We start from the raw sequence: 24,614 nt of genomic DNA, 5'->3' as shown, positions 1-24,614 counted from the left end.
CTGATTTTCTGCTTTCACGAATGAATACACGATAATTTAACTTTAGAATATTACATCAGACCAAAAAATACATTTTTAATACAGGAATGTGGGCTTAATGAAAGTATTATTAATACCTGCTTAAAGGTTGTTATCAAATGCTACTTTTAATCTGAACCTAACTGGAACTCATGTTCCAATTTATTAAATATGATTGTAGGTCACTGGGAGCTGAGCACTAGTCAAGTCATATCCTAGAATCAACACTGTGCTTTGTCTTTAATAACTAATTTATGAGATTATGATGGAATGAGAATTGAGATTAGATAATTTATAATTAAAACCATAGATTTAAGAGATGGTGTACTTTTTTTTACCATAAGATATGAAAAAGATACAAAATTGTTATGATTTGGGGTTGTTTGGTTTTTGGTTTCGGGTTTTTTCTTTATATGTTCTTCACAGCTCAAGTTTTGAATCATGCTTCTGTTTATTATTTTCCTGTTTATGTTTTTGTTTCATGTTTTTCTAGTTATAGTTCTATTAGTTTGTTTCCTTGGATTTGCGTTCTGTTCAAACCATGTTTTGCTCCTGTCACATTGTGTTCTCTGTTAATCAACTTTATTTGGTTCACCTGCACCTTGTTTATTTGTCTTGCTTCACCTGGTTCACACACCATTTATACACACCTGTTCTGTTTACACATCGCAGAAACATTTCTCAAATCATGTCTTGTTGCCAAATCATGTCTTGTTTTCTGGATCATGCCAAGCCTGTCTTGCCTCTTCTGAGAATGAGTTTTTGTTTTTTATTAATTTGTTTTTCACTTACCATCTGCTCGTGCAGAATGCTCGTCTGCATTCTGGGGTTCTATCTCGCAAGCCCTAACAAAAATGTTAAGGTGATAAAAGCAAACCAGATGCTTGAATTATTACAAGACTCCTGAGCCAACAAATACATCAATTAATAAATAAATGAATAAAAAAGAATCTTTAAAGTTGACTTATCTGCAAGCTTATACATTTTTTCAGAAAAGTCTCTGCTGCCTCATTTTGAACTACTGTTTCTGTTCAAAATGTCCAAGTCTACAAAGTGTATAGCAGTACTTGACCTTAATTGTTTGTTTTTCATTTGTCAATGGTACAAAAATATACTATGTGCTATTCCAAACCAAAGTAATACTGCCAAGTAACAATAGTTGTCTTTTTGTTCTTAAACTAACCAGGATGCCTACATGGAAGAAGAAGGACCCAGAGGTGACATGACAATCCAGTCAGGGCTAAGCAACTCAACAGAAAGTATTGACAGCATGAAGGCCTTGACAGCTGCTATAGAAGCTGCTAACGCTCAGGTTTGTGCTTACATATTGTTATTTGTCAGTGAAAATTATGACTGAGTGGTAAGAAGTAAAAATTATTTCACAACCAATTTTTGAGTTTTGGAAATAACTATCTGTATCATAATCAATGTCCTGAAAATGTGTACTCCTTGTACAAAGAAAAAATAGTATTTGTTATCTTACCTGCAGCAGGTAGCTCCTTTAACAACCTCAGATTGGATAAAGAAAAGGGAGCTTCTTAACATGCAAGAGAGTTAACAACTGTCAGTGTGAGGCCAAGACCACAGTAAATTTCAAACATCTACCATAACTGCATTTGTCCATGTGAACACTACCCTGTAAACTTTTATACCACCATAAAACGTCTAATTTTGCATTGGATATTTATTTTCATAGAGGTCTAGTTATTACACTAAAGACTTTGGTCTGTGGTCCTAACATTCAGTGACACATATAGGGAATATATATTGCTGCAAAATGAAACATGTTGAGAGGGACCTGGACAAATCACTTTCTAATGGAAAGTTACGCAGTGTAAAAATTAATTAAAGAACATTCAATTTTTGGTTTATGCACCATACACCTAATCTCTCAGGACAGTTCTTTAAACATAAGCAAAACATTTTTAAGTGGGTTGAGGCTCATTGCTAACCTGCTTTATTATATTCCAACATTCATTTTAATGTGTGTTTGGTTTGTTTACACTGCAGCTTGAAGAGACCCAAATCCAATTTTTTTTTTGCCCGTAGGTGACCTGTATCCAAACTTTTCATGACACTCTGAACGACACAGATCCGATTTTTTTCAAATGCGACCCAGGCCACTTGGACATGTGGTCCTAAATCCGAGACATATCTGATCTTTTCAAATGCGACCTGTGTCTGTATGGCCAGGTTACATTCATCTGACCTGTACGTCATTGATACTTACAAACGTCATTATTCTGGGTCCTTTAAGGTCCTATTCTTTACATGATAGCGTTAAAGAGAGGCGCTCACATATGCACATAATGGTTGCCTTTGTCATTCGGAAATTATGAATGAAGTCCGTATTGTTGAAGCCGCTCACATCACTATCCCACCACTGCTGGCTTTGACTCCGAATCCACAGGTTTCTCTGTACCGACGACGCCGCCACTGCCCCATAAAATGCCATGGCCAAAAACCTGGCTCCCCTTCTTTTTGATTTTCTTAAAAATACTGAGTTGTTAATATGCTGGCTCTGGTTGGAAAACAAATAAAAAATTGCTAAATACAAGCCAACATTTCCATCCATATTTCCTTCCGCTAAAACTAAGCACGCTCGCTACATGTGACATCATTCGCTACATGTGACGTCATCGTCTACTTCGCATGCGGGACACTTCAGTTGTATGAATGCGTTCACACAGGAGATCACTACAAGTCACATATATTTATAAATGTGAACAACCACGCAACAAAAATCGGATTTCACCAAGAAATCGGAATTGAGCATTAAGACCTGCAGTGTGAACGTGGCCTTTGACTCACTTGTGTTTCAACTAGCTAGCTGATGATTTAAGACTAATGTGAAGTATTTGGAGGTAGTCTGCTTTCTTCAATGTTTCACACTGTACGATATATCAGTACCAGGGGCAGTAAAATAAGGTCCACAGCATGATGCTACCACCCCGATGCTTGACAGTTGGTAGTGTTCTTAGGTTTAATCATTTCTATAAACATACGTGTTGTTGTTGCAGCAACAGTTTTCTCTGAACACCAAACCTTTCTCCATGAGAAATTCAGAATCTTCATAGCAGTAAGTTTGAGATGTGCTCACAGGTTTCAATATTTGGGTAAGGGCTTCTCCCTTGAGAAAACCTAGTCAATTTTGATGTTTAAACTCGTTTTACTGCGGAAGTGACCATGGTGTTCTGTGGTTTCATTTTAGTACAGGCTTGGGCCTTGGTAACGGCTGAACATCCCAACTAATTTACTTATGTTTGAGGCTGACAGTTTAGGCTTGATGTGAAGCTGGGACACAACTGGTTGCTCTAGTAAGACAGTGATCCCAAACACATGGACATTGAATAAACAATGCAGGCCGACGTTACACTTGAAAACAGCCTTCCTAAAGTTCCAAGTTTAACCCTTTTAACAATGTGTGAACTCGGCTTAAAAGCATTCTAGGGCAAGAAGTCAATTAATTTGATTCAACTATGCTAATGCTACAAAGAATAGTGGCTAATTGTCCATCTAGAATGATGCCAGAAGCTTGTTGATGACTACAAATAGAGAGAGGTCAAGCTGCACTTACAGGAGACATTTAATCAAATTAGTTGGAGCAACTGTATGTATTTCAACCTGTATGTTTAATTTTGACTGTGTATGGATTTTTGAAGTTTTGCTCCATTTTTTTTTATTGATTTAAGTTGTTTGTTATGCCACATTTCCACCATAGAATACAGATTCATATAGTAAATATAAGTTCAAAATTAATATGACCTTCATTCCCATAAGTACGACATGTAAACTCTGATTGGAACTGTGTATACTCTTCTCCAATGGTTATGGTCAATCTGACAGAGAGAGGTATCCCAATCGTTGTGGTTTTTAGTATAACAATGGCCATCAGTGGGCTCTAGATGGACATCCTGTCTACTTTTAAGGCTAGGCTTAAAACTTTCCTTTTTGATAAAGCTTATAGTTAGAGCGGCTTAGGTTATCCTGAGCTATCTGTGTAGTTATGCTGCTATAGGCTTAGGCTGCTGGAGGACATAATGACCACTTTAACCCTCTTCGCTACATTCTCACACTGCTCTCCAATTTTGCATTATTTGCTGTTATTTCAGCTTTTAACTTTATGTTCTCTCTCTTTTCTCTTCCTAGAAGCTACATCTGGCCTTGGTTTGTGTCTACCTGTGACTCCTTTCTGGAGAGGGGCATCGTCCAAGCTTCTGGTGGCAACAACTTAATGTTCACCTTCTACAGATGATCCACATGGCCCTGTCTTTTAGTGTTTAACCCTTTCTCTCTCCTAGACATGGCAATTGACTGAGATTTTACTGTAAATAAGTGCTCTCTTTCAGACTCTAACCTTGAAAACTGGCTCAGAGTTTATCTGTTCTTTCTTTCTAGATGAAACGACTAAAGGAGCTACATCCATTAACATTTACTTTTCCTTCCCATAGAAAGTACTCCTAGATCTGTGCTTCTCTGCTCTGTTCTCTGCTCTGTTCTCTCAAACCCCCAGTCGGTCGTGGCAGATGGCTGCTCACACTGAGCCTGGTTCTGCTGGTGGTTTCTTCCTGTTAAAAGGGAGTTTTTCCTCTCCGCTGTCGCTACATGCATGCTCAGTATGAGCGATTGCTGCAAAGTCAACGCCAGTGACTGTCCACTGTCTCTACATGCTCATCCAGGAGGAGGGAATACTGCAAGTCCCTGACTGGATGCAATCTGCTGGGTTTCCTTAGACAGAAAAACCTTTTATCCAATTTGAATAAATCACTGAATCTGACTGCACTGTTCAATGGTTACGATTAATTGGAATGTATGTACCTGATTTTGTGAAGTGCCTTGAGACGACATGTGTTGTGAATTGGTGCTATATAAATAGACTGAATTGAATTGAATTATACTTAGGTCCATGGACCAGCCAGTCAACATGTCAGTAACAGCACGATGACAGTCAACACTGCCAGCTCCTCGCACCTTAGCAGGGGACAAGTTGTTGAAGATTATCGGGATGAATACAGGAAAGACGCACTCAGGAAGGGAAAATGTCTGTCCATAGGCATCCAGGTAATCAGTGGAGGAAGTGTAGAGGTTTAGCAGCTAACTTACTTTACAAATTTACAGAAAGATAGAACTGCATTGAAACAAGTTATGTTGAAGTATTGATTAGTCGTGTATTTTAGAGTTCTTTCTTTTTTGTGTCCTGTAGGTTGATGGACCAGAAGAGATTCCAGATCCAGAGGACCCCTCCAAGTTCACTTCTGTTGGGGTACAGGTGGAGGATGATCGAGGGTAAGACTGAAAATATCGACATGATTTTATTTACTTAGACACACAAATCAATGTGTATTAGCTGTACACATTGAAGAAAATAAAGAAGTTTCACCCCTTTAAGTTGCCAGTATGGTATAAATGATTTTATGTATAAGTTGTATTTTGAACTTTGCAGATTACAAGCACAGGTGCTGAATTCTGTGGTGACAATAATTATTTAATCATTTAAAATTAATTAATGATTTACTGATCCATGTTATTAAGTATATTAGGCAAATTATTATAAATTATAAATATCTTTACAGATAGAATTGTGTCCTGACAGTAGAAAAAACTAAATGTTGATGGTTTGGTCTCTTAGATACCGAAGGCTTCAGCGGTCCAACAGTGTGACAGCAGCTGTACAGGTAAGTTTATACACATCTATAAGCATTTTTAACTTCAACAAATTACAGTTCAGTTAATTAATATGAAAAGATTTTAATAGAATTCACCTTTTACCGCAATAAGTAAGTTATGGCTATTTACAAGTAGAATGAGGTTACCCTACAGCAGGGTTTCTTAAACTTTATGTTCAAAAGGTCCAAATCTCATTTCTGGGTAAGGTTGAAATTCTGGAAGAATTAGGGTTGGGCAAATTGTGTTGACTAAAGGGGACATATCATGCTTTTAAATCCTTCCTTTTCACACTTAAATCTTTCAGTTGTGGTCTATATAAAGTGGAACTGCAATGCTTTGGTCTGAATTCCTTGTTATTGTAGCTCCACTGGCTCCTGTTTTACCCCTGTTTTGAGGTGCGTCTGAGAGTAACTCGCTTTGGTGCTGTCTCTTTAAATGCTACTGAGACACTTCACACCCCTACAGGTCAAGGTGCGCTGCACTTATACTTTTTCGGCCATTATTGTAGTAACAATTATCTAGGGCCGCAGAAACAAGGCAAAAAACGGCAAAAACAATGCTAAACAGTTTATATAATAATACTATTCAAAGCACGCAGTACAGTTCTGTCTTCAAGAAGCTAATAGCAGCACACAGCACTAACATATGCAGAAGGCATGTTGCTACTGCTATCAGAACAATGACCAGGACGTTATACAGGTCCTTCTCAAAATATTAGCATATTGTGATAAAGTTAATAATTTTCCATAATGTCATGATGAAAATTTAACATTCATATATTTTAGATTGATTGCACACTAACTGAAATATTTCCGGTCTTTTATTGTCTTAATACGGATGATTTTGGCATACAGCTCATGAAAACCCAAAATTCCTATCTCACAAAATTAGCATATCATTAAAAGGGTCTCTAAACGAGCTATGAACCTAATCATCTGAATCAACGAGTTAACTCTAAACACCTGCAAAAGATTCCTGAGGCCTTTAAAACTCCCAGCCTGGTTCATCACTCAAAACCCCAATCATGGGTAAGACTGCCGACCTGACTGCTGTCCAGAAGGCCACTATTGACACCCTTAAGCAAGAGGTTAAGACACAGAAAGAAATTTCTGAACGAATAGGCTGTTCCCAGAGTGCTGTATCAAGGCACCTCAGTGGGAAGGAAAAAGTGTGGCAGAAAACGCTGCACAATGAGAAGAGGTGACCGGACCCTGAGGAAGATTGTGGAGAAGGGCCGATTCCAGACCTTGGGGAACCTGTGGAAGCAGTGGACTGAGTCTGGAGTAGAAACATCCAGAGCCACCGTGCACAGGCGTGTGCAGGAAATGGGCTACAGGTGCCGCATTCCCCAGGTCAAGCCACTTTTGAACCAGAAACAGCGGCAGAAGCGCCTGACCTGGGCTACAGAGAAGCAGCACTGGACTGTTGCTCAGTGGTCCAAAGTACTTTTTTCGGATGAAAGCAAATTTTGCATGTCATTCGGAAATCAAGGTGCCAGAGTCTGGAGGAAGACTGGGGAGAAGGAAATGCCAGAAGTCCAGTGTCAAGTACCCACAGTCAGTGATGGTCTGGGGTGCCGTGTCAGCTGCTGGTGTTGGTCCACTGTGTTTTATCAAGGGCAGGGTCAATGCAGCTAGCTATCAGGAGATTTTGGAGCACTTCATGCTTCCATCTGCTGAAAAGCTTTATGGAGATGAAGATTTCCTTTTTCAGCACAACCTGGCACCTGCTCACAGTGCCACAACCACTGGTAAATGGTTTACTGACCGTGGTATCACTGTGCTCAATTGGCCTGCCAACTCTCCTGACCTGAACCCCACAGAGAATCTGTGGGATATTGTGAAGAGAACGTTGAGAGACTCAAGACCCAACACTCTGGATGAGCTAAAGGCCGCTATCGAAGCATCCTGGGCCTCCATAAGACCTCAGCAGTGCCACAGGCTGATTGCCTCCATGCCACGCCGCATTGAAGCAGTCATTTCTGCAAAAGGATTCCCGACCAAGTATTGAGTGCATAACTGTACATGATTATTTGAAGGTTGACGTTTTTTGTATTAAAACACTTTTCTTTTATTGGTCGGATGAAATATGCTAATTTTGTGAGATAGGAATTTTGGGTTTTCATGAGCTGTATGCCAAAACCATCCGTATTAAGACAATAAAAGACCTGAAATATTTCAGTTAGTGTGCAATGAATCTAAAATATATGAATGTAAAATTTTCATCATGACATTATGGAAAATATTGAACTTTATCACAATATGCTAATATTTTGAGAAGGACCTGTATGAACACACAATAAATTAATGTCTAAAATAAAGTTTGTTGTCATTTTAGCTTTATTTGTAGCAAAATGCTTTGCTGTGTCCATCGTTTCCATAAACAGAAGGAACTGACCCCTTCATCAGATGAAGTCTTTCATCAAATCCTCCTTGATACTGGCGGAGGTTGATGAAGCACTCGCCCTTGAAGGGGGAAAATAGGAATTTCACCACCGATGTGGGAACATTTCCATGAAAATAAAATGTAACCTGGCACTTTGAAGAGGTTCTGATGCTGGGGGATGGTGTAATGAGTTGTGTAGGTTAATACACCCAACAACCGAACCAAACTTATCCTCTTTTAGTGCTTCTTTTTTCTCTTTATGTCTCTGCTCTGTTCTCTCAAACCCCCAGTCGGTCGTGGCAGATGGCCGCTCACACTGAGCCTGGTTCTGGTTCTGCTGGAGGTTTCTTCTTGTTAAAAGGGAGTTTTTCCTCTCCACTGTCGCTACATGCATGCTCAGTATAAGGGATTGCTGCAAAGTCAACGCCAGTGACTGTCCACTGTCTCTACATGCTCATCCAGGAGGAGTGAATGCTGCAAGTCACTGACTGGATGCAATCTGCTGGGTTTCCTTAGATAGAAAAACATTTTATCCAATTTAAATAAATAACCGAATCTGACTGCATTGTTCAATGATTAGGATTAATTGGAATGTATGTACCTGACTGTTGTGAAGTGCCTTGAGACCTTGAGATGACATGTGTTGTGAATTGGCGCTATATAAATAAACTGAATTGAATTTTAACGCAGGCATACTTGAGCTTGGACTAGAAAATCACAGCGAGAAATAAATATGGTGGATACACAAAACTGATCAGCCGGAAGTCCATGACCTTATTAAGCTGTTCTGCATCAAATACTGTAACAGTTAGAAAAACATAACAGATGATAGAGAAAACTGAACGGATTGAAAAATATGAAGCAAACAGAATATAGAGATATCTCCGCCACGCCAAAAGAGACTAACTTCAACTTTTCTGTACTCCTACAGACTCCAAGTACACAACAAAATATATTTAAAGGTTAAGAAAGTGGATTTTGCATGATATGTCCTCTTTAAATTAGCTAGACTGAGTGGCATAAAAAACCACTCAGGCAAAACTTCCAGGTACCAAGTAATGTCAGTGTGTAAAATCACACCATCAGCCTTCAATAAGCTGTTTAAAGCTAGTGCTCTATAAAGTTATTTTTATTTTTTTATGTTCAATTTAGTTATTTTCCACATTCCATTTTCATCTTTAATTCCATGTATTAAAAACACATTCCTTAACTTCAAACATATCTGGTGATCAGTTTCAACAGTTTAATAGTAAAGTCACTCACATTTATTGGAAATTTAATTATGAAAAAACACCTGTCAGTCATCTCTAAGTATGTTTGTCAAAAATAGTAGTGGTTGATTTGAAAGTTGATGAAACAATAAAAACCCTTCAGATATTAACCTAAATTTGAAACCTTTATACTAAAACGATGCACAATAGTTGTGGAAATGTGTTCTTACCTGCTCATTAATGAGATGATGAGGAAGCTTTTTTTTAACAGCAAACAATATTTTGTTCCTTCTGAGATTCTGGACTGATCTTTGCTCCAACACAGATTTACCTCGGCTTTACAAAACTGCTATAAAGTTCAAACATGATGTTAAAGTGGAACTAAACCCCAAATCAACTTTTTTTGGCAGAAAAACTGTATAAATTAGGCCTTAAGGGTGCTATCTTTATGTCACTGTGCATCGTTTGCATTTTCATGTAGACTTGTTTAATTCTGCAAAATATCCTTAAACCATTTTAGTGCTGCCCTCTTTGAGATAAATGTTGGCTACTACAGTTGAATTTTCCAATTGGTTCAAACGGTACAGCTTGGTACATGTCTACGTCACAGCCCCACACTTCGGTGTAAAACCATCTCACTCAGACACACGCACTCATAGTATGTCAGGAGTTGAAATTGCGAGCATATTTCATAGCGTTTTATGCTTTATACCTTCAATCATATGCCTTACTCGATATAATATAAATCTACATGTAAATGTAAACTTTCAGAAAGTTTGTTGTTGCTTTAAACATTAGCCCTTGTTAGCAATGATGCTGCAATGATGCTGCTAACATCACTTTACCACTTCTTGCATCGCTGAGTCAGTGCCTTGAGCCAGTGCCTCATATGGATAAAGTTCAGGCTCACTGGGCTCTATAAACCCTCCCTCAACCTCTGGTGATAACGGGGGTGAAAAATCCTCAACCTCAAAAGATCTATCCGTGGCGAAACTACCAGCATCGCTTTGTTCACTCTCATTCTGCTGACCACAACCCCACTTAACTCCCTCCGCTCATCTCCACTCTTGACCGTCCCCTTCAGTGTCTCTTGGCACTGCCCACTTTGGTGCTGTTTCTCAAAATGTATCTGGGGGCAGGGTGATGCTTTTACATCAGGTTTAGTTCCACTTTAATATCAGTAGATCTGTACACTTCTGTGACTTTGATCTTTGTAGATTTCTATCAAATGCAAAATTACTAAAGTTTATGTTAATTTACGTTTTATATGTCATATTTTAGATTCAGCCCGTATTTTCCACACCATGTGCTGGGTCTTGACTGATGTGTTGTTCAACTGGATCTGAACTGGAGTCTGGACTCAAAGAAAAGCTGCCTTGCAGCCTTAATCAAATGGAAACAAGTTGTCAATAAGTCTTTTCTCTGCCATGTGATTATTTAATCTGAATCCAAAGCATGTCCAGCCAATCACATGCATACATTTTAGTAAAATTTTCTTTCACTGAATGGATCCCTTGAGACGAAACAGTCAGCACATTTGTGGCTCAGGTAGAGGAATGAGTTGTCTAATAAATCAAAAAGGTACTGCAAAGCTGTATTGGTAAAAATACAGAACATCAGGTTGATCCTGACAGAAGCCATGGGGGAATGAGAAATCATTTGTAAGGTCTCTGTATAATTCATGGTGATATCCAAATATGCTGGCTATTTACAAAACTGTTCAAAGGTTCACAGAAGCATAGGTTCAGTTAATTTTTGGTTACACATTGTTTCACAATCCAGGCAGATCTAGACCTGCCAGACCTCCTAGACACTCCTCTAGACTCTCCACATCCTCACAGAGGGCGTCTCTCATCCTTTGGCATCTCTTGGAAGTATTCTCGTGATGCTGCCACCTCCACCGTCAGCATTCAGGGCTCAGGGAACCATTACCATGCCTGTGCCTCAGATGACTATGAAGATGTTGGTTTTGACCCATCCATCCTCCCCCCACCAGACCCCTGGATAGATACTGTTACTGATGATCCGCTTGATGCCGACTTTAACAGCTCTGCTATTCTGGAGGTATGTGGCTACTTTGTTTTTGAATGTGGAGGTTTGATGAAATAAAATTGTTAGTATAAAGATTTTTCTGTTTTTAATTCACTTAGTCAATTCAGTTTTGTATATAGGGCAAAGCAGTCAAGTTTAGTTTATTATTCAATTTTGTTAGAAGGTTTTCATTCTAAGAAAACCCAGCAGATTGCATGGAGTCTTTGACTTTGAAGCAATCCCTCATACTGAGCAAGCATGTAGCGACAGTGGAAAGGAAAACTCCACTTTAACTGGAAGAAATCCTCCAGCAGAACCAGAACCAGGCTCAGAGTGAGTGGCCATCTGCAACGACTGACTGGGGGTTTGAGAAAACAGAGCATGCACAAAAAAACACAGAAGCACTGATCCAGGAATACTTTCTATGATATAAAAAAATAAAAAGTGCAAGGCAGTAGTAGCTCCTTTTTTGGCTTCATCTGTGTGATTCCTGGTGACCACACATCTGTAACTGTGATAGTGATGGAAAAAACATTAACACCACATGTAAAACTTTGGAGGTTTAATGTATAGTTAATTAAAAATAAAGATTTAACCAATTTTTTTGAGAGGGAAAGGGCTGAGATTTTGAATATAAATGATCAGCCTAATATCTCTTCTAGTGATCTCTGGGAGGCAGCAAAGTTAGGCACAGTAAAATAACTTCTTATTCCTCATATGGTTAAAAAAATAGAAAAATCAGCGAAAGTGGAACTAGAACAGAATATAACTAAAAACATCCCAAGAAGAAAATCTGTTACATAAAATAAGAAAACTAAAACTAGGAGTTAACAGAACAAAAGAGTCAAGAGTATAATTTTAAATAAAAAAATAAATACAAAATCTAGCTAACTACTTGCAAATCAATTAAAAAAGTATAAAGTTAAAATAACAATTTCAACAATAACTGCCACCTACAGTATTTTAAGTAATGACCCTAAAGAAATTATAAGTTTATAGAAATAAAAAAATCTATATTCAAATAAAGTAATATTGATCCCTCCATTTCTAAACAGATACATTTTTTTAATGAAATGTATATTCCCAAATTTAATGAGCAACAGAAAAAGGTTCTGGAGTTACCTTTAGCAGCAAGTGAACTCCATGAAGCAGTATGCCTAATGGCAAAGATCCAGGACCTGAATTCTTCCTTGCAGATTTCCACAAAGAGTTCTGGCCACTGCTGGCCCCTACCTTTCAACAGATGGTCGCAGAAATTCAGGAAACCTCAATACTCCAAACAATTGTGCTAACATAAATCTGTCCTGGTCCTGTATGTAAAAGACGCCCTCAAGTGTTTTGTAGCTAAACTGGGCACATTTGGACTAGAATGTTTAGTGTTAGATGTTGTTTTGTCACCAAATATGAATTTTAATGTTGCCATGCTTTACAAACCTCCATCATTTAATGTGTTTTCTTACCAGGCTTTAGATCAGCTGTTGAAACATTTAAACTGCCATAATTAAATTTTACTTTGTAAACCAGCTACATAAACATTTGAAATAAAAATTGAAAGCAGTTACACGAAAATAAAAGTCATATCAAATGATAAAGTAGGTTCACACAAAAAATTAAAACTCTTATTTATTAATATTTACAACCAAACTGGAGTGAGTGACAAGAAGTTACAATCTGGTGACTAGACTCTCTGATTATAATATGATGATTTTAATTAATGAAAAACAAACTGCAGAAGAAGATAACATTCAATGTAGTTGAATAAGAAGGAATGAACTTAAGCAATTTGAAAGTGAAATATAAAACATCAACTAGACCACAGTTTTAAAAAATAATGCTGTGAATGCTTTTTGTAATATTTTGATGGAGTCATTTGTTCAAAAAATTTAAAAAATATTACAAAGCCAATCAAAATCAACAAATATTAGCTACCTGTTAATGAAAACCTCAGAGAGTTTGTTGCCATGAGGTGCCATGTTGAACCTCCTGTTACCAGTGCCAGTGTGAGAGTGACATCACCAAACTTTTCCCAATGCATTTGTATTCATTTTATTAGAAACTGCTTTGTGATTATTTCAGTTACTTGTTGACACAGAGATGGAAACAAAAAGGGAAAAAAAAGAAGCAAGAAAGAGAGAGAGGTGGGGGAACAAGGAAAAACTGGAAAGAATGAGAAAAGAATATAGGAGAGAAAGAAGGATAATGAGAATACAAGATACTAGAAGACTGTTTCTACACCTGCAGAAACATATAACAACGGCAATGTTACCAAAAAGTGCACAGTCTTATGAATGCAAGTTGTATTTAGTGGTAACTACGTCTCAATATAGAACATCTGTGCATTTGTTAACACCTGAATCTAAATGCCTGCGGGTGTAAGTGTGAGCACGCTTATGCATATAAAGGTTTCTCCATAAAAATATGCAATAGCGAGTGTGAGGAGCCACAGACCTGCCCCCCTGGACTCGAGACAGACACGGAGGAGATCTGAGCCACAGATATCCAAAGGCCCCCCAGGTAAGCCAGGTTTGCCAGGTAAATGAACTGCAGGGGGTCCAGCAGGGGGCCTGTGATTTCCTTCAAATGCTTCAACACCAGTTGCTCCAAGGATTTAATGACCACAGACATCAGGCAGATTGGCTGTGTAGTTATTTAATCCTGTTATGGTGCATTCTTTGTTACTGGGATGATGGCGAAGCATTTGGAGCAGGAGGGAGCCTCACGCAGCTCCAGAGACTTGATCAAGATTTGAGTGCAGATGGGGGACAGTTGGTCAGTTGAAGTTCTCAGGCAGAAGGGGCAAATACCATCAGGTCTTGGAGCTCTTCTGGACTTTCACACTGACAGAGCCTATTTATATCTTCATCAGAAATCTTTAGTGCAGATTGTGAGAGGGGAGTGAGGAGGGAGTTGTAGAGTTGTTGGTGGGGGGAGCAGTTAGTTGTTTTGTGCAGGAGTGAGGTGTGGGTGAAAGGGTTGGAGGTGTGAATGGTTGTTTTTCAAACCTGCAGAAGAGGCTGTTGAGGTACTCAGCCAGTTGAGGGCGTCATCACAGTGTGGGGGGACAGGCTCCTGTAATTAGCAATGTCAGTCAGGCTCCTTCAAACTGCTACTGGGTCGTCAGCTGAGAAGCTGCTTCTTAGCTTCCTGCTGTAGCTTCTCTTAGCTACCCCGATGTCCTCGGCCAGTTTGTTTCCTGGCCTGCTTATACAGGGGCTAATCCCCACTGCTGTAAGCCTCTTTGTTAGTCTTGTACAGCTTCCTCAGATGTGAAGTGAACCATGGTTTATTGTTGTTGTATGTGTGAAGGGTCTTGGTCTAAAGGCAGAGCTAAAGATTGGGCCTGGTATTGAAGTCAAGATATTGATTACATTTTTTGTAAGAAGTGTCCTTTCAAATATTGTCATTTTTCCTTGTTTCATATTTCTTAATTTTTTTTAAATAGTATTCTAAAACTTATTTTTGTTGCTGTAATCTAATAAGTTTGTTTTCCAAATCTCTAAAAAACAAACTTCCTCATTGACTAAAATATTATATAATAAGGGTCTGTGGGCCACTGTAAATCTTCTTCAGACTGATATACACTACCGGTCATAGGTTTTAGAACGCCTTTCTCATTCAATGGGTTTCTTTATGTTTATGACTATTTCCACTGTACGTAGATTCTCACTGAAGGCATTAAAACTGTGAATGAACACATATGGAATTTTGTAGCAAACAAAAGAATTGTAAAACATCTTTAAAATGTTTTTAATTTTAGATTCCTTTAAGTAGCCGCCCTTTGCTGTAATGACTGAAATATTAACCTCTGGCCATCTCTCAATGAACCTCTGGGAAGTTCTTTCAAGACTCTTCGGAAAACTATTTAGGTGACCACCTCATGACGTTAATGATAATACAGAAAACTTACATAACTAGAACAAAGCGAAATGGACATGGAGCATGGACAGAGTAATGGCAAAAGTAGCAAAAAAGAATGAAAACCAGTGAGCTTTTATACTGGTGGAAGAGAGTATAATGACACTGAACACAGGCGGGTTAGTCAGGGGATTAGGAACAGCTGTGCAGGAAAGCAGACAGACTCGGGGGAAGATGAATAATTACTTAACACAAAGGAAGCTGACCTAGACACAAAGAAACTACAAAACAATGAGAAGAATGATTAACACTGAACAAAGAAAAAAAAATCCAATTGCACAAAAAAAAAAACAGAACACTAGAATAAACTAATAAAATATAAAGAAATGAACTAATATGGCAACACATTTCATGCAATAATGGATACACAGAAATAAACTGAATACAGAAAGACCTTTTAAAACAATAATAAAGAGGTCAGAAATGTTCAGAAACAGAGCTGGGTAGAGGGGGCCTCGGAAAGAGGGCTCAAAACAAAACAAACATAGTTCTTGGTTTAAACTATAACAAACAGAACACATAAAAAATACACATTTTTTTTTTACTATTTAGAATCTCTTCTCTCCCACTGGTTCATCTGCTTCTTGTAACATCAACTATATTCTAAATGCTGTATAGAAATCTCCCTGTTGAATCACTGCTTTGTGGTTTCCCTCCAAACTATGCTTTCCACCCTGAACTACCCTACCATGTTTCTTATCTAAAGAAAATATCACTAATCAAGATGAAAAGAGTCTTACCTAAACAGTCAGTCATTTTCTACTGCTTATTCCATAGTGGGTCATGGGGGAGCTGGTGCCTATCTCCAGCAGTCTATGGGCAAGAGGCAGGGTACACCCTGGACACGTCACCAGTCCATCACAGGGCAACACACAAACAACCATGCACACACTGATTCATACACCTAAGGGCAATTTAGAGTGACCAATTAACCTAACAGGCATGTCTTTAGACTGTGGGAGGAAGCCAGAGTACCCGGTGAGAACCCACACATGCATGGGGAGAACATGCAAACTCCATGCAGAAAGACCCCCAGTCGGGAATTGAACCCAGGACCTTCTTGCTGCAAGGCAACAGTGCTACCAACTGCGCCACCGTGCAGCCCTTCTTACCTAAACAGTTTATTTATAAATAGGCCAATGAATACCATTTACTGATGAATAACTGATTTACATTAAATAAGTGCAAAATAACTATTAAATCAAAATGGAGTTTGGACGAAAATTCAATCTGGAAGACTCACCTCCACCACCGGCTCTGTACTATGACTCCATCATGCGTCTCCGCTCACTTTCAAACCCCATTCCTTCACCTGGCAAACCTTTGTAAATTTTGCCTTGCTATAACACACCATTGTACCCGGTTCGCATTCAAACATTCTTAGCTTTCATTACTAATTTTTTTGAACATTGTCGTTTCAAGCTTGCCTACATCCACACCAAGCTTTTCACTCTTCACGCCATTAAACTTCTTCTCAAAGGCATCTCAAATCATTACATTCCACAACCTGACTCCCAGAGATCTATTACACTTCCCCTCTTACAAAAACCCCCAAAAAAGTCTCATTATGACCCTTCGCTTCAATTGTTTTTCAACTTATTTCAAATCTCTTCTCTCCAGAGCCTTCCTCCTCGCCTTATTCAGGTTTCTTACACTAAGCGAATTTACTTCTCCTTCTAATTTATACGTGCCATCTAGAGATTCAGCTTTTTCAGACCTCAAGTTCTATCCAGTCCATTTCAATCTTTACTTCAAACACATCAAAGGTAAAGGTCCATGTTTCATTTCCATAGCTCGCCTCGATGGCCTGTTTTCTCCTTTCCTATGTTCTCTTTTGTTCTCAAACATCACAAATTAGCTCACCCTTCATGCCCCATTTCCTTACTCCAGCAGGAGTTCCCATGATCGCCTCCTGGTTCCTCAAATTTGTGAGGCAAAATTTGAATTCAATGCAACCTTCCCCCTAGTCAGTTCTCAGGTCACTCATTCAGAATCGGGGCAGCCTCTTCAGCAGCTACCCAAGGAATTTCCACAGCTGGTCAACTTCAGCATTCTCTTCATATGTCCGCCCAAACTTCCATTCTGTGCTCTGCTCAATGATCTATCAGCTCTTAAGTAAGAGCTTCTGCCTTAACTGGTGATGGTTGGCCTTTTCAGTTTAAGCTTATCCTTGTTCCCCTTCTTGCCTGTCAGGCACGACCAAGTCTTTCTTCCATGCCCGCCTCGTCAGGTTTACCAAGTTCCCATCCTCTTGCTTGTCAGCTATCACTTATTTTCTCCTTTCGCCTGTTGGGCTTGCTCATGTCCGCATTTGCCAGGCCTAGTCAGGTTTATCATGTCCCATCTACACCTCATCAGTCGCGTTCCTGCCTAACCTACAGGTCCTTCTCAAAATATTAGCATATTGTGATAAAGTTCATTATTATCCATAATGTCATGATGAAAATTTAACATTCATATATTTTAGATTCATTGCACACTAACTGAAATATTTCAGGTCTTTTATTGTCTTAATACGGATGATTTTGGCATACAGCTCATGAAAACCCAAAATTCCTATCTCACAAAATTAGCATATTTCATCTGACCAATAAAAGAAAAGTGTTTTTAATACAAAAAACGTCAACCTTCAAATAATCATGTACAGTTATGCACTCAATACTTGGTCGGGAATCCTTTTGCAGAAATGACTGCTTCAATGTGGCGTGGCATGGAGGCAATCAGCCTGTGGCACTGCTGAGGTCTTATGGAGGCCCAGGATGCTTCGATAGCCACCTTTAGCTCATCCAGAGTGTTGGGTCTTGAGTCTCTCAACGTTCTCTTCACAATATCCCACAGATTCTCTATGGGGTTCAGGTCAGGAGAGTTGGCAGGCCAATTGAGGACAGTGATACCATGGTCAGTAAACCATTTACCAGTGGTTTTGGCACTGTGAGCAAGTGCCAGGTCGTGCTGAAAAATGAAATCTTCATCTCCATAAAGCTTTTCAGCAGATGGAAGCATGAAGTGCTCCAAAATCTCCTGATAGCTAGCTGCATTGACCCTGCCCTTGATAAAACACAGTGGACCAACACCAGCAGCTGACACGGCACCCCAGACCATCACTGACTGTGGGTACTTGACACTGGACTTCTGGCATTTTGGCATTTCCTTCTCCCCAGTCTTCCTCCAGATTCTGGCACCTTGATTTCCGAATGACATGCAGAATTTGCTTTCATCTGAAAAAAGTACTTTGGACCACTGAGCAACAGTCCAGTGCTGCTTCTCTGTAGCCCAGGTCAGGCGCTTCTGCCGCTGTTTCTGGTTCAAAAGTGGCTTGACCTGGGGAATGTGGCACTTGTAGCCCATTTCCTGCACACGCCTGTGCACGGTGGCTCTGGATGTTTCTACTCCAGACTCAGTCCACTGCTTCCGCAGGTCCCCCAAGGTCTGGAATCGGCCCTTATCCTCAATCTTCCTCAGGGTCCGGTCACCTCTTCTCGTTGTGCAGCGTTTTCTGCCACACTTTTTCCTTCCCACAGACTTCCCACTGAAGTGCCTTGATACAGCACTCTGGGAACAGCCTATTCGTTCAGAAATTTCTTTCTGTGTCTTACCCTCTTGCTTGAGGGTGTCAATAGTGGCCTTCTGGACAGCAGTCAGGTCGGCAGTCTTACCCATGATTGGGGTTTTGAGTGATGAACCAGGCTGGGAGTTTTAAAGGCCTCAGGAATCTTTTGCAGGTGTTTAGAGTTAACTCGTTGATTCAGATGATTAGGTTCATAGCTCGTTTAGAGACCCTTTTAATGATATGCTAATTTTGTGAGATAGGAATTTTGGGTTTTCATGAGCTGTATGCCAAAATCATCCGTATTAAGACAATAAAAGACCTGAAATATTTCAGTTAGTGTGCAATGAATCTAAAATATATGAATGTTAAATTTTCATCATGACATTATGGAAAATAATGAACTTTATCACAATATGCTAATATTTTGAGAAGGACCTGTATTTATTCCATTCCCTCTCCAGCCAGTCTGCTTCATCTTTCTCCTTCACTCGTTAGGCTCAGCTTAGCTCTTACTCAACATTTTGTTATGTTTCCTTTCCCTTGACTTTGACCAGATTCATGTCCTTCCCTTTCTTCGCCTGTCAGGCTCTTATTATCTTTTTCCTCCCCACCCTTCTCCTCCATTCATATCACTTTTTGCTCGGCCTTGGCCTCAGTTTTTGGGGGGTGACATATCTAATCCTAACTCCATGATGTTCAAGCCCTCAATGGGTTTCAGGTTAAGTGTATTTACTTATTTTAATAACTTTCATTCCATCTAGATATTTAGTCTTCTCAGACTTCATGTTCGATCCTGATCATTTCATCTCAATATACCAAAGGGAAGGCCCACGTTTCATCTCTGTTGTTCGCCTCAATGACCCATTCAGCTGATTTCAAGCCATGCTCAAATTCGCACTCAAACATCACCAAATCTGACACTTCTTTTTTAAGAGTTCTACACTGTGTTTTTGGCCTTTTTTACAGCCAAACATAATAATAAGAAGATTTGATCTTTTTCAGATCATGTGATGACTGTGCATGAATAAAAAACTACAGTCTAGTGTCCCTGCAGTCTTGTCATTTCCTTCTTAACAAGAAATTTTAAGATATCTTATTTATCAACTTTTCCAACAATGTTTACCTTGCCAGTCAGTGAAAGAAAAACCAGCAGTAAAATAATAGGTACTTCTAGCCATGTTTCTTTGTTTAGGGATTTGTTGTAGTTTTAATAAATCTATAATTTAACGTGCAATATTTGACAGTATGTGCAAATGTGGCTAATCTGATGTAGGTGGTGCAACGATCAGTCTGTCAGAGAGATGGACGCTGGTTCCTGAAGCTTCTGCAGGCTGAGACCGACCGCATGGAGGGATGGTGTCGACAAATGGATCTTGACCAGCAGGAGAATGAGCTGCCTGAAGACAGTATGTTTTTTGTTTTTTTTTGTTAATCTTATGACTTTTCATGGGGCTAATAAATAGGTAAAGACATTCTGATCCTCCCAGCTTGTTCACAAATATTTTAAGAGTAATAATGCAGCTCCCTTTTTAAATATTACAAATGAGATTATAATTTTTGTTTGACCAGGCACTTAAATCTGAATTTGCAACGTTCACCCATATTTGCTTAACCATTAGAAAATTGTACACATGCTCTGTTCAATACAATGGATAAAAAAAGTCTACACACCGCACCAAAAATTTTGTAGATCATGATAAATAATTTCAAAGCTTTTTCTGCCTTGACAGTGATATGCATTCTCTGCAATTCAACTGGAAATTACACTAATGAAAGCTAAGCTAATGTTCTGGTAAAACACTTTTGGATCTATTTTCAGAATTCAGTCTTGTTTGGTAGGGATCAGTCAGCATCCCACATCTTGACTTGGTAATATTTGCTGTCTCCATATTGCAAACGTTTTTCAACTCTCCAATTATCAGATTATGAAGCCATCTCTGGTTTGCGTTCCTCCTCAGGTGACGCCACATAGATTTTTGGTTACACCATTCCAAAGCCTCCTCTAATGAACTCATTCTTTTGTTGGTCTTTTGTTGATTTTGTATGCATTGACTCACTCTGATGTTAAAAAAGTACAATCTCTCCCCACCTTTAGTTTTCTAGCAGAAATCAAAGGTTGTGGGTCAAAACTGTCTTGTATTTAGAACAGTTCATCAACTTGACAAATCTCTAGCTCCATCTGGAGAAAAGTAACCCCATAGCATGATGTTCCCATCACCATCACATGTTGTTGTTTTCATGCCAAACCTTCCTTTTGGAAATGTGGTCATAAGGTCCAGTTTGGTTTCATCAGACCATAACACAGTTTAGTTTAAGGATCTGCACATTTATACAACCTGGTTTTGGCAGACAAATTTGATCTCCCAACTAACAGATTTCTTTTGTTTTTCAGTTGATTGATAAATAATATATGCCACACTGAAGGGGAAGAAAGTTCTAAAATTATTTTTCTAGATTTTATTTTTTACATCACAAAAACTGGCATTTCAAGAGATGTCTGTAGACTTTTTATATCCAGTGTAATATCAGAGATGAAAAAATGGCTTGTACATTTGTTCTACAGCCTATTTTACCATGACTTGTTTTTGTGCTACCAGTCCTGGAAAAGATGAGGGCTGCTGTAGGAAGTGCACAGCTTCTGATCTCCCAGAAGTTTCAGCAGTTCAGGGAGCTATGTGAAGAGAACTTGGTAAGTGTCAAGCTTTGTTATATGCAAAAACCATTACCAATGATTTTGTGTTTGAACACCAGCTTAATCTTTTAAATCTTTGGAGCCATGACTCCGAAAATGTAATCAGTTCTAGCTTGTAGCTTTTTAAACATGAATTTTGGATAATAGAGGATATTAATCATGTTGCTGTTGTTGTAATTGTTCCTTTCTACTCTTATTATGTAATAATATAACAATGAATAACACAATAATACTTTTCATGTGAAAATAACACATAACCCAGTTAGTCCTGTGTGCATAATAAGGCCACATTCGGTTCAATTAAATTTCTCTATTTTAAGCCAGTCAATTTTCTGAACAAAAAAATTCCAGTCGAGTTATTCTTATCATTTCTTGTCAAAGCATTCACGCATACATCTGAATTATTAACTTCAGGTGTTCCAATCACTCTTAAAATACAGCACCTAGTCATGGATTTTCAAACACTTGAGATAGAATTGGTCTAGTTAATTATATTATACTGATATAACAAATATACTGTACGATGTCTTATAACAAAGTAGAAGCAACTGGAAATGACTGCAACTCAGTTATGAAGTGGTGTGCCACCTAAAATCCCAGAGCGGGTCCAGCAGATGCTGATGTGCAAACTTCCCAAAGACTCTACAACTACAGGCCTCAAAACTTCCTGTGGCCTTCATGGTTGGTTTTCAGGAGGTTTTCAGTGAAAGGAGGTCTTAAAGCTGCAGCAAGTAGAGAATTTTTGGACATTCTGCTCTGGATGTCATATTGAAGATCTGACCCAAAATGCAAATGTCTTGATTTATTAGTCTGTTTACATTTACGACCCTCAGCTATGGTGAACAGTTATAAATGATACCTGAAAGAAAAACATCCTGCATACAAGCAGCTGTAATGAGATTTTTCATAGGGTGTCCACACTTTAGAGGTAGGATGAAAAGCTTTGTCATATAGAAGAGGCTTAGAGTGCTGCTGCAGCCATTGTTTCTCTGTATCAATAATAATAATGTAACGCTGTGCCAACAAAAACTATATTTTTATCAATTATTTTCTTCTTTATTTTGCTTTTTGTGCCATTGTAGAACCCCAGCACCCATCCTCGTCCTGTGGCCTCAGATCTTGCGGGCTTTTGGGATATGCTTCAGCTATCTATTGAGAACATAAGCCTCAAGTTTGATGAGCTTCACCAGCTTAGGGCCAACAACTGGAGACCGCTGGACCCTCCCGATAGAAAGGTACTCTCATTATACTTAAATGACTGAAAAGGAATATTCCTTTCTTTGTTGTTTTTTGTATCTAGAATTCTATAGACAATAAGAAACTTTGAATGAAATGGAATATCACAAAGGGTTAGGGTTCTGGACAAATGAGAATTACACAACAATTTGAATTAACTTGGGAAATGGAACAGAACGACCAGCCGGTAGAATGGTAGAGCAGCTGGCCCCTTAGCCACTAACAGCTGATAGCCCCAAATCTTGAACAAAGGGTCGTAAAACTCTGAGGCGGGAGCTTGGTGGAAAAACCCCAAGGGTAATAAAATGATGGAACAATGGGGTGGCCAGGCCACAAGGCCCATACCACAGACTGCAGTCTGCTTCGAATGAAAAACTTCTAAAAGTTCAACTTTAACTCCTGGCTGATTAGCGATCAGGAGGACGAAGCAGCCAAACTTGTTGAGTGGAACTGTGGTTCGCAGTTCAACAGTATTCAGACAGCAAATCAAACAGTTCAGCATTAAACACTTAAATCAGTATTGTATGCAACACGTTAATACCTTGGATTAACTAATGGTGATACAAATTCACCTTATCTATGCCTCACCCTGCTTAAACCTCTAACTACAACTATCCGATTTTACTGAAAAGAATGAAAATGCTTTGACGTTGATTTCTTTTCTTCACCAGCTTAAGGATGGGTCGTGGGTCTGAAGAAAACGGGGAGACCTGTAGTTGTCACACGTCCATGATCATCTCAAAACAGTCAAAATCTGCTCTGTCCAGCTTTTTTTCAAAGCTCACATGATTTAGAATGACTCAAAGAACATCTAGGTATAGAGATATAATCTCTGCAACCAGCAGTTACAGAGATAATCATGGAGAGGCATTTTACATTATAACAGCGCCATTTAGATGTAAAACTTAGGATTTTTCTTATTTACCTTGGTAGCACAATTCTGTGTATGATCTGTGATTTCCCCGACAAAATCTTTCAAATTCACTGAGTTCAAAGGTCAAATGTGAGATAGCATATAAGCCACACCCACTTCTTAATCATATTAAAGGAGTATGTCTTCGGGCCAAGGTCTTGAGCATATGTACCACGTTGTGTATCAATCCATCAATCTGTTATGCTAATCTAAACTTTCGGTCCCTATAGCACCTCCGATGATTGAATGTGTACCAAACTGAATGTATAGACACAATAGCTCAATCAAGATTGCTAATCTTATTTGAAAATCATGAAACAGGGTAGAGATATAGTCAATAAATAGTTTTGCTAGTTTGCAATTAAAGTTTGTCCGCACGTAGCTTTAACAACATTTGAACATTTAAGAATGATTTCATACCATTATTTCCTGCTAACTCTGTAAATGGTACGTACAGATTTTCATCTTGATTGCGCTTAAAATGGAGGAGAAATTATCAAAAATAAAAATCTCTCTCATTCACCTACCTTCCTGTTTTAATTGCCTAAGCTTCTATTTAAAGCCCCTCAGTATATAATGAAGTTGCTGGTGTTCCTTTTTTAGAAAATCACTAGATAAATCAAAACAACATCTGGGATATTACTTCAGCTACACTTAATTGTACAAAAGGCTAGAGGGCAAAGTTAGAAGCGACAAAATGCAATAAACTGCCACTATTCCTCTTTTTGTCTTTGTTGTACCTTCAAAAACACCTGGAGACTCCCTGCCAGCAGCTGGCTCTTACATAACCACATACAAATTGTGCTGAAACATCTTGGCATAAAGATACAAGTTTTCTGTACCAGTCAGAACCTCTCCTGAGCATGAAGGCACACAGCAGTTACATAGATCTTGCCTTTGAATGTGTATGTCACAACTGATTTCTGTATAAAGAAGCTAATGTTTTCCGCCAAAATTTCTCAGTTTGCATCTTTCTTCAGAGCGCTTATTAATGAC

At 38.8% G+C, this 24,614-nt stretch overlaps 1 protein-coding gene across 1 annotated transcript in view; it reads left to right on the top strand.

Moving 5' to 3' along the window:
* The window catches only part of dlgap1a (discs, large (Drosophila) homolog-associated protein 1a), a 216,406-nt gene that overhangs the window by 181,031 nt on the left and 10,761 nt on the right, over window positions 1-24,614 (top strand). Inside the window, exons 8-15 of the mRNA XM_047368564.1 lie at window positions 1,205-1,330; window positions 4,921-5,079; window positions 5,222-5,304; window positions 5,648-5,693; window positions 11,064-11,345; window positions 20,051-20,183; window positions 21,375-21,466; window positions 22,552-22,704. Coding sequence (XP_047224520.1) covers window positions 1,205-1,330; window positions 4,921-5,079; window positions 5,222-5,304; window positions 5,648-5,693; window positions 11,064-11,345; window positions 20,051-20,183; window positions 21,375-21,466; window positions 22,552-22,704 — 1,074 coding nt within the window. The remainder of the gene's footprint in view (window positions 1-1,204; window positions 1,331-4,920; window positions 5,080-5,221; window positions 5,305-5,647; window positions 5,694-11,063; window positions 11,346-20,050; window positions 20,184-21,374; window positions 21,467-22,551; window positions 22,705-24,614) is intronic.

Source organism: Girardinichthys multiradiatus, chromosome 6 (assembly GCF_021462225.1).
Source record: "Girardinichthys multiradiatus isolate DD_20200921_A chromosome 6, DD_fGirMul_XY1, whole genome shotgun sequence".
NCBI lineage: Eukaryota > Metazoa > Chordata > Actinopteri > Cyprinodontiformes > Goodeidae > Girardinichthys > Girardinichthys multiradiatus.
Note: the sequence above shows the minus strand (reverse complement) of the source record. Positions and strands in the feature narration are given on the sequence as shown.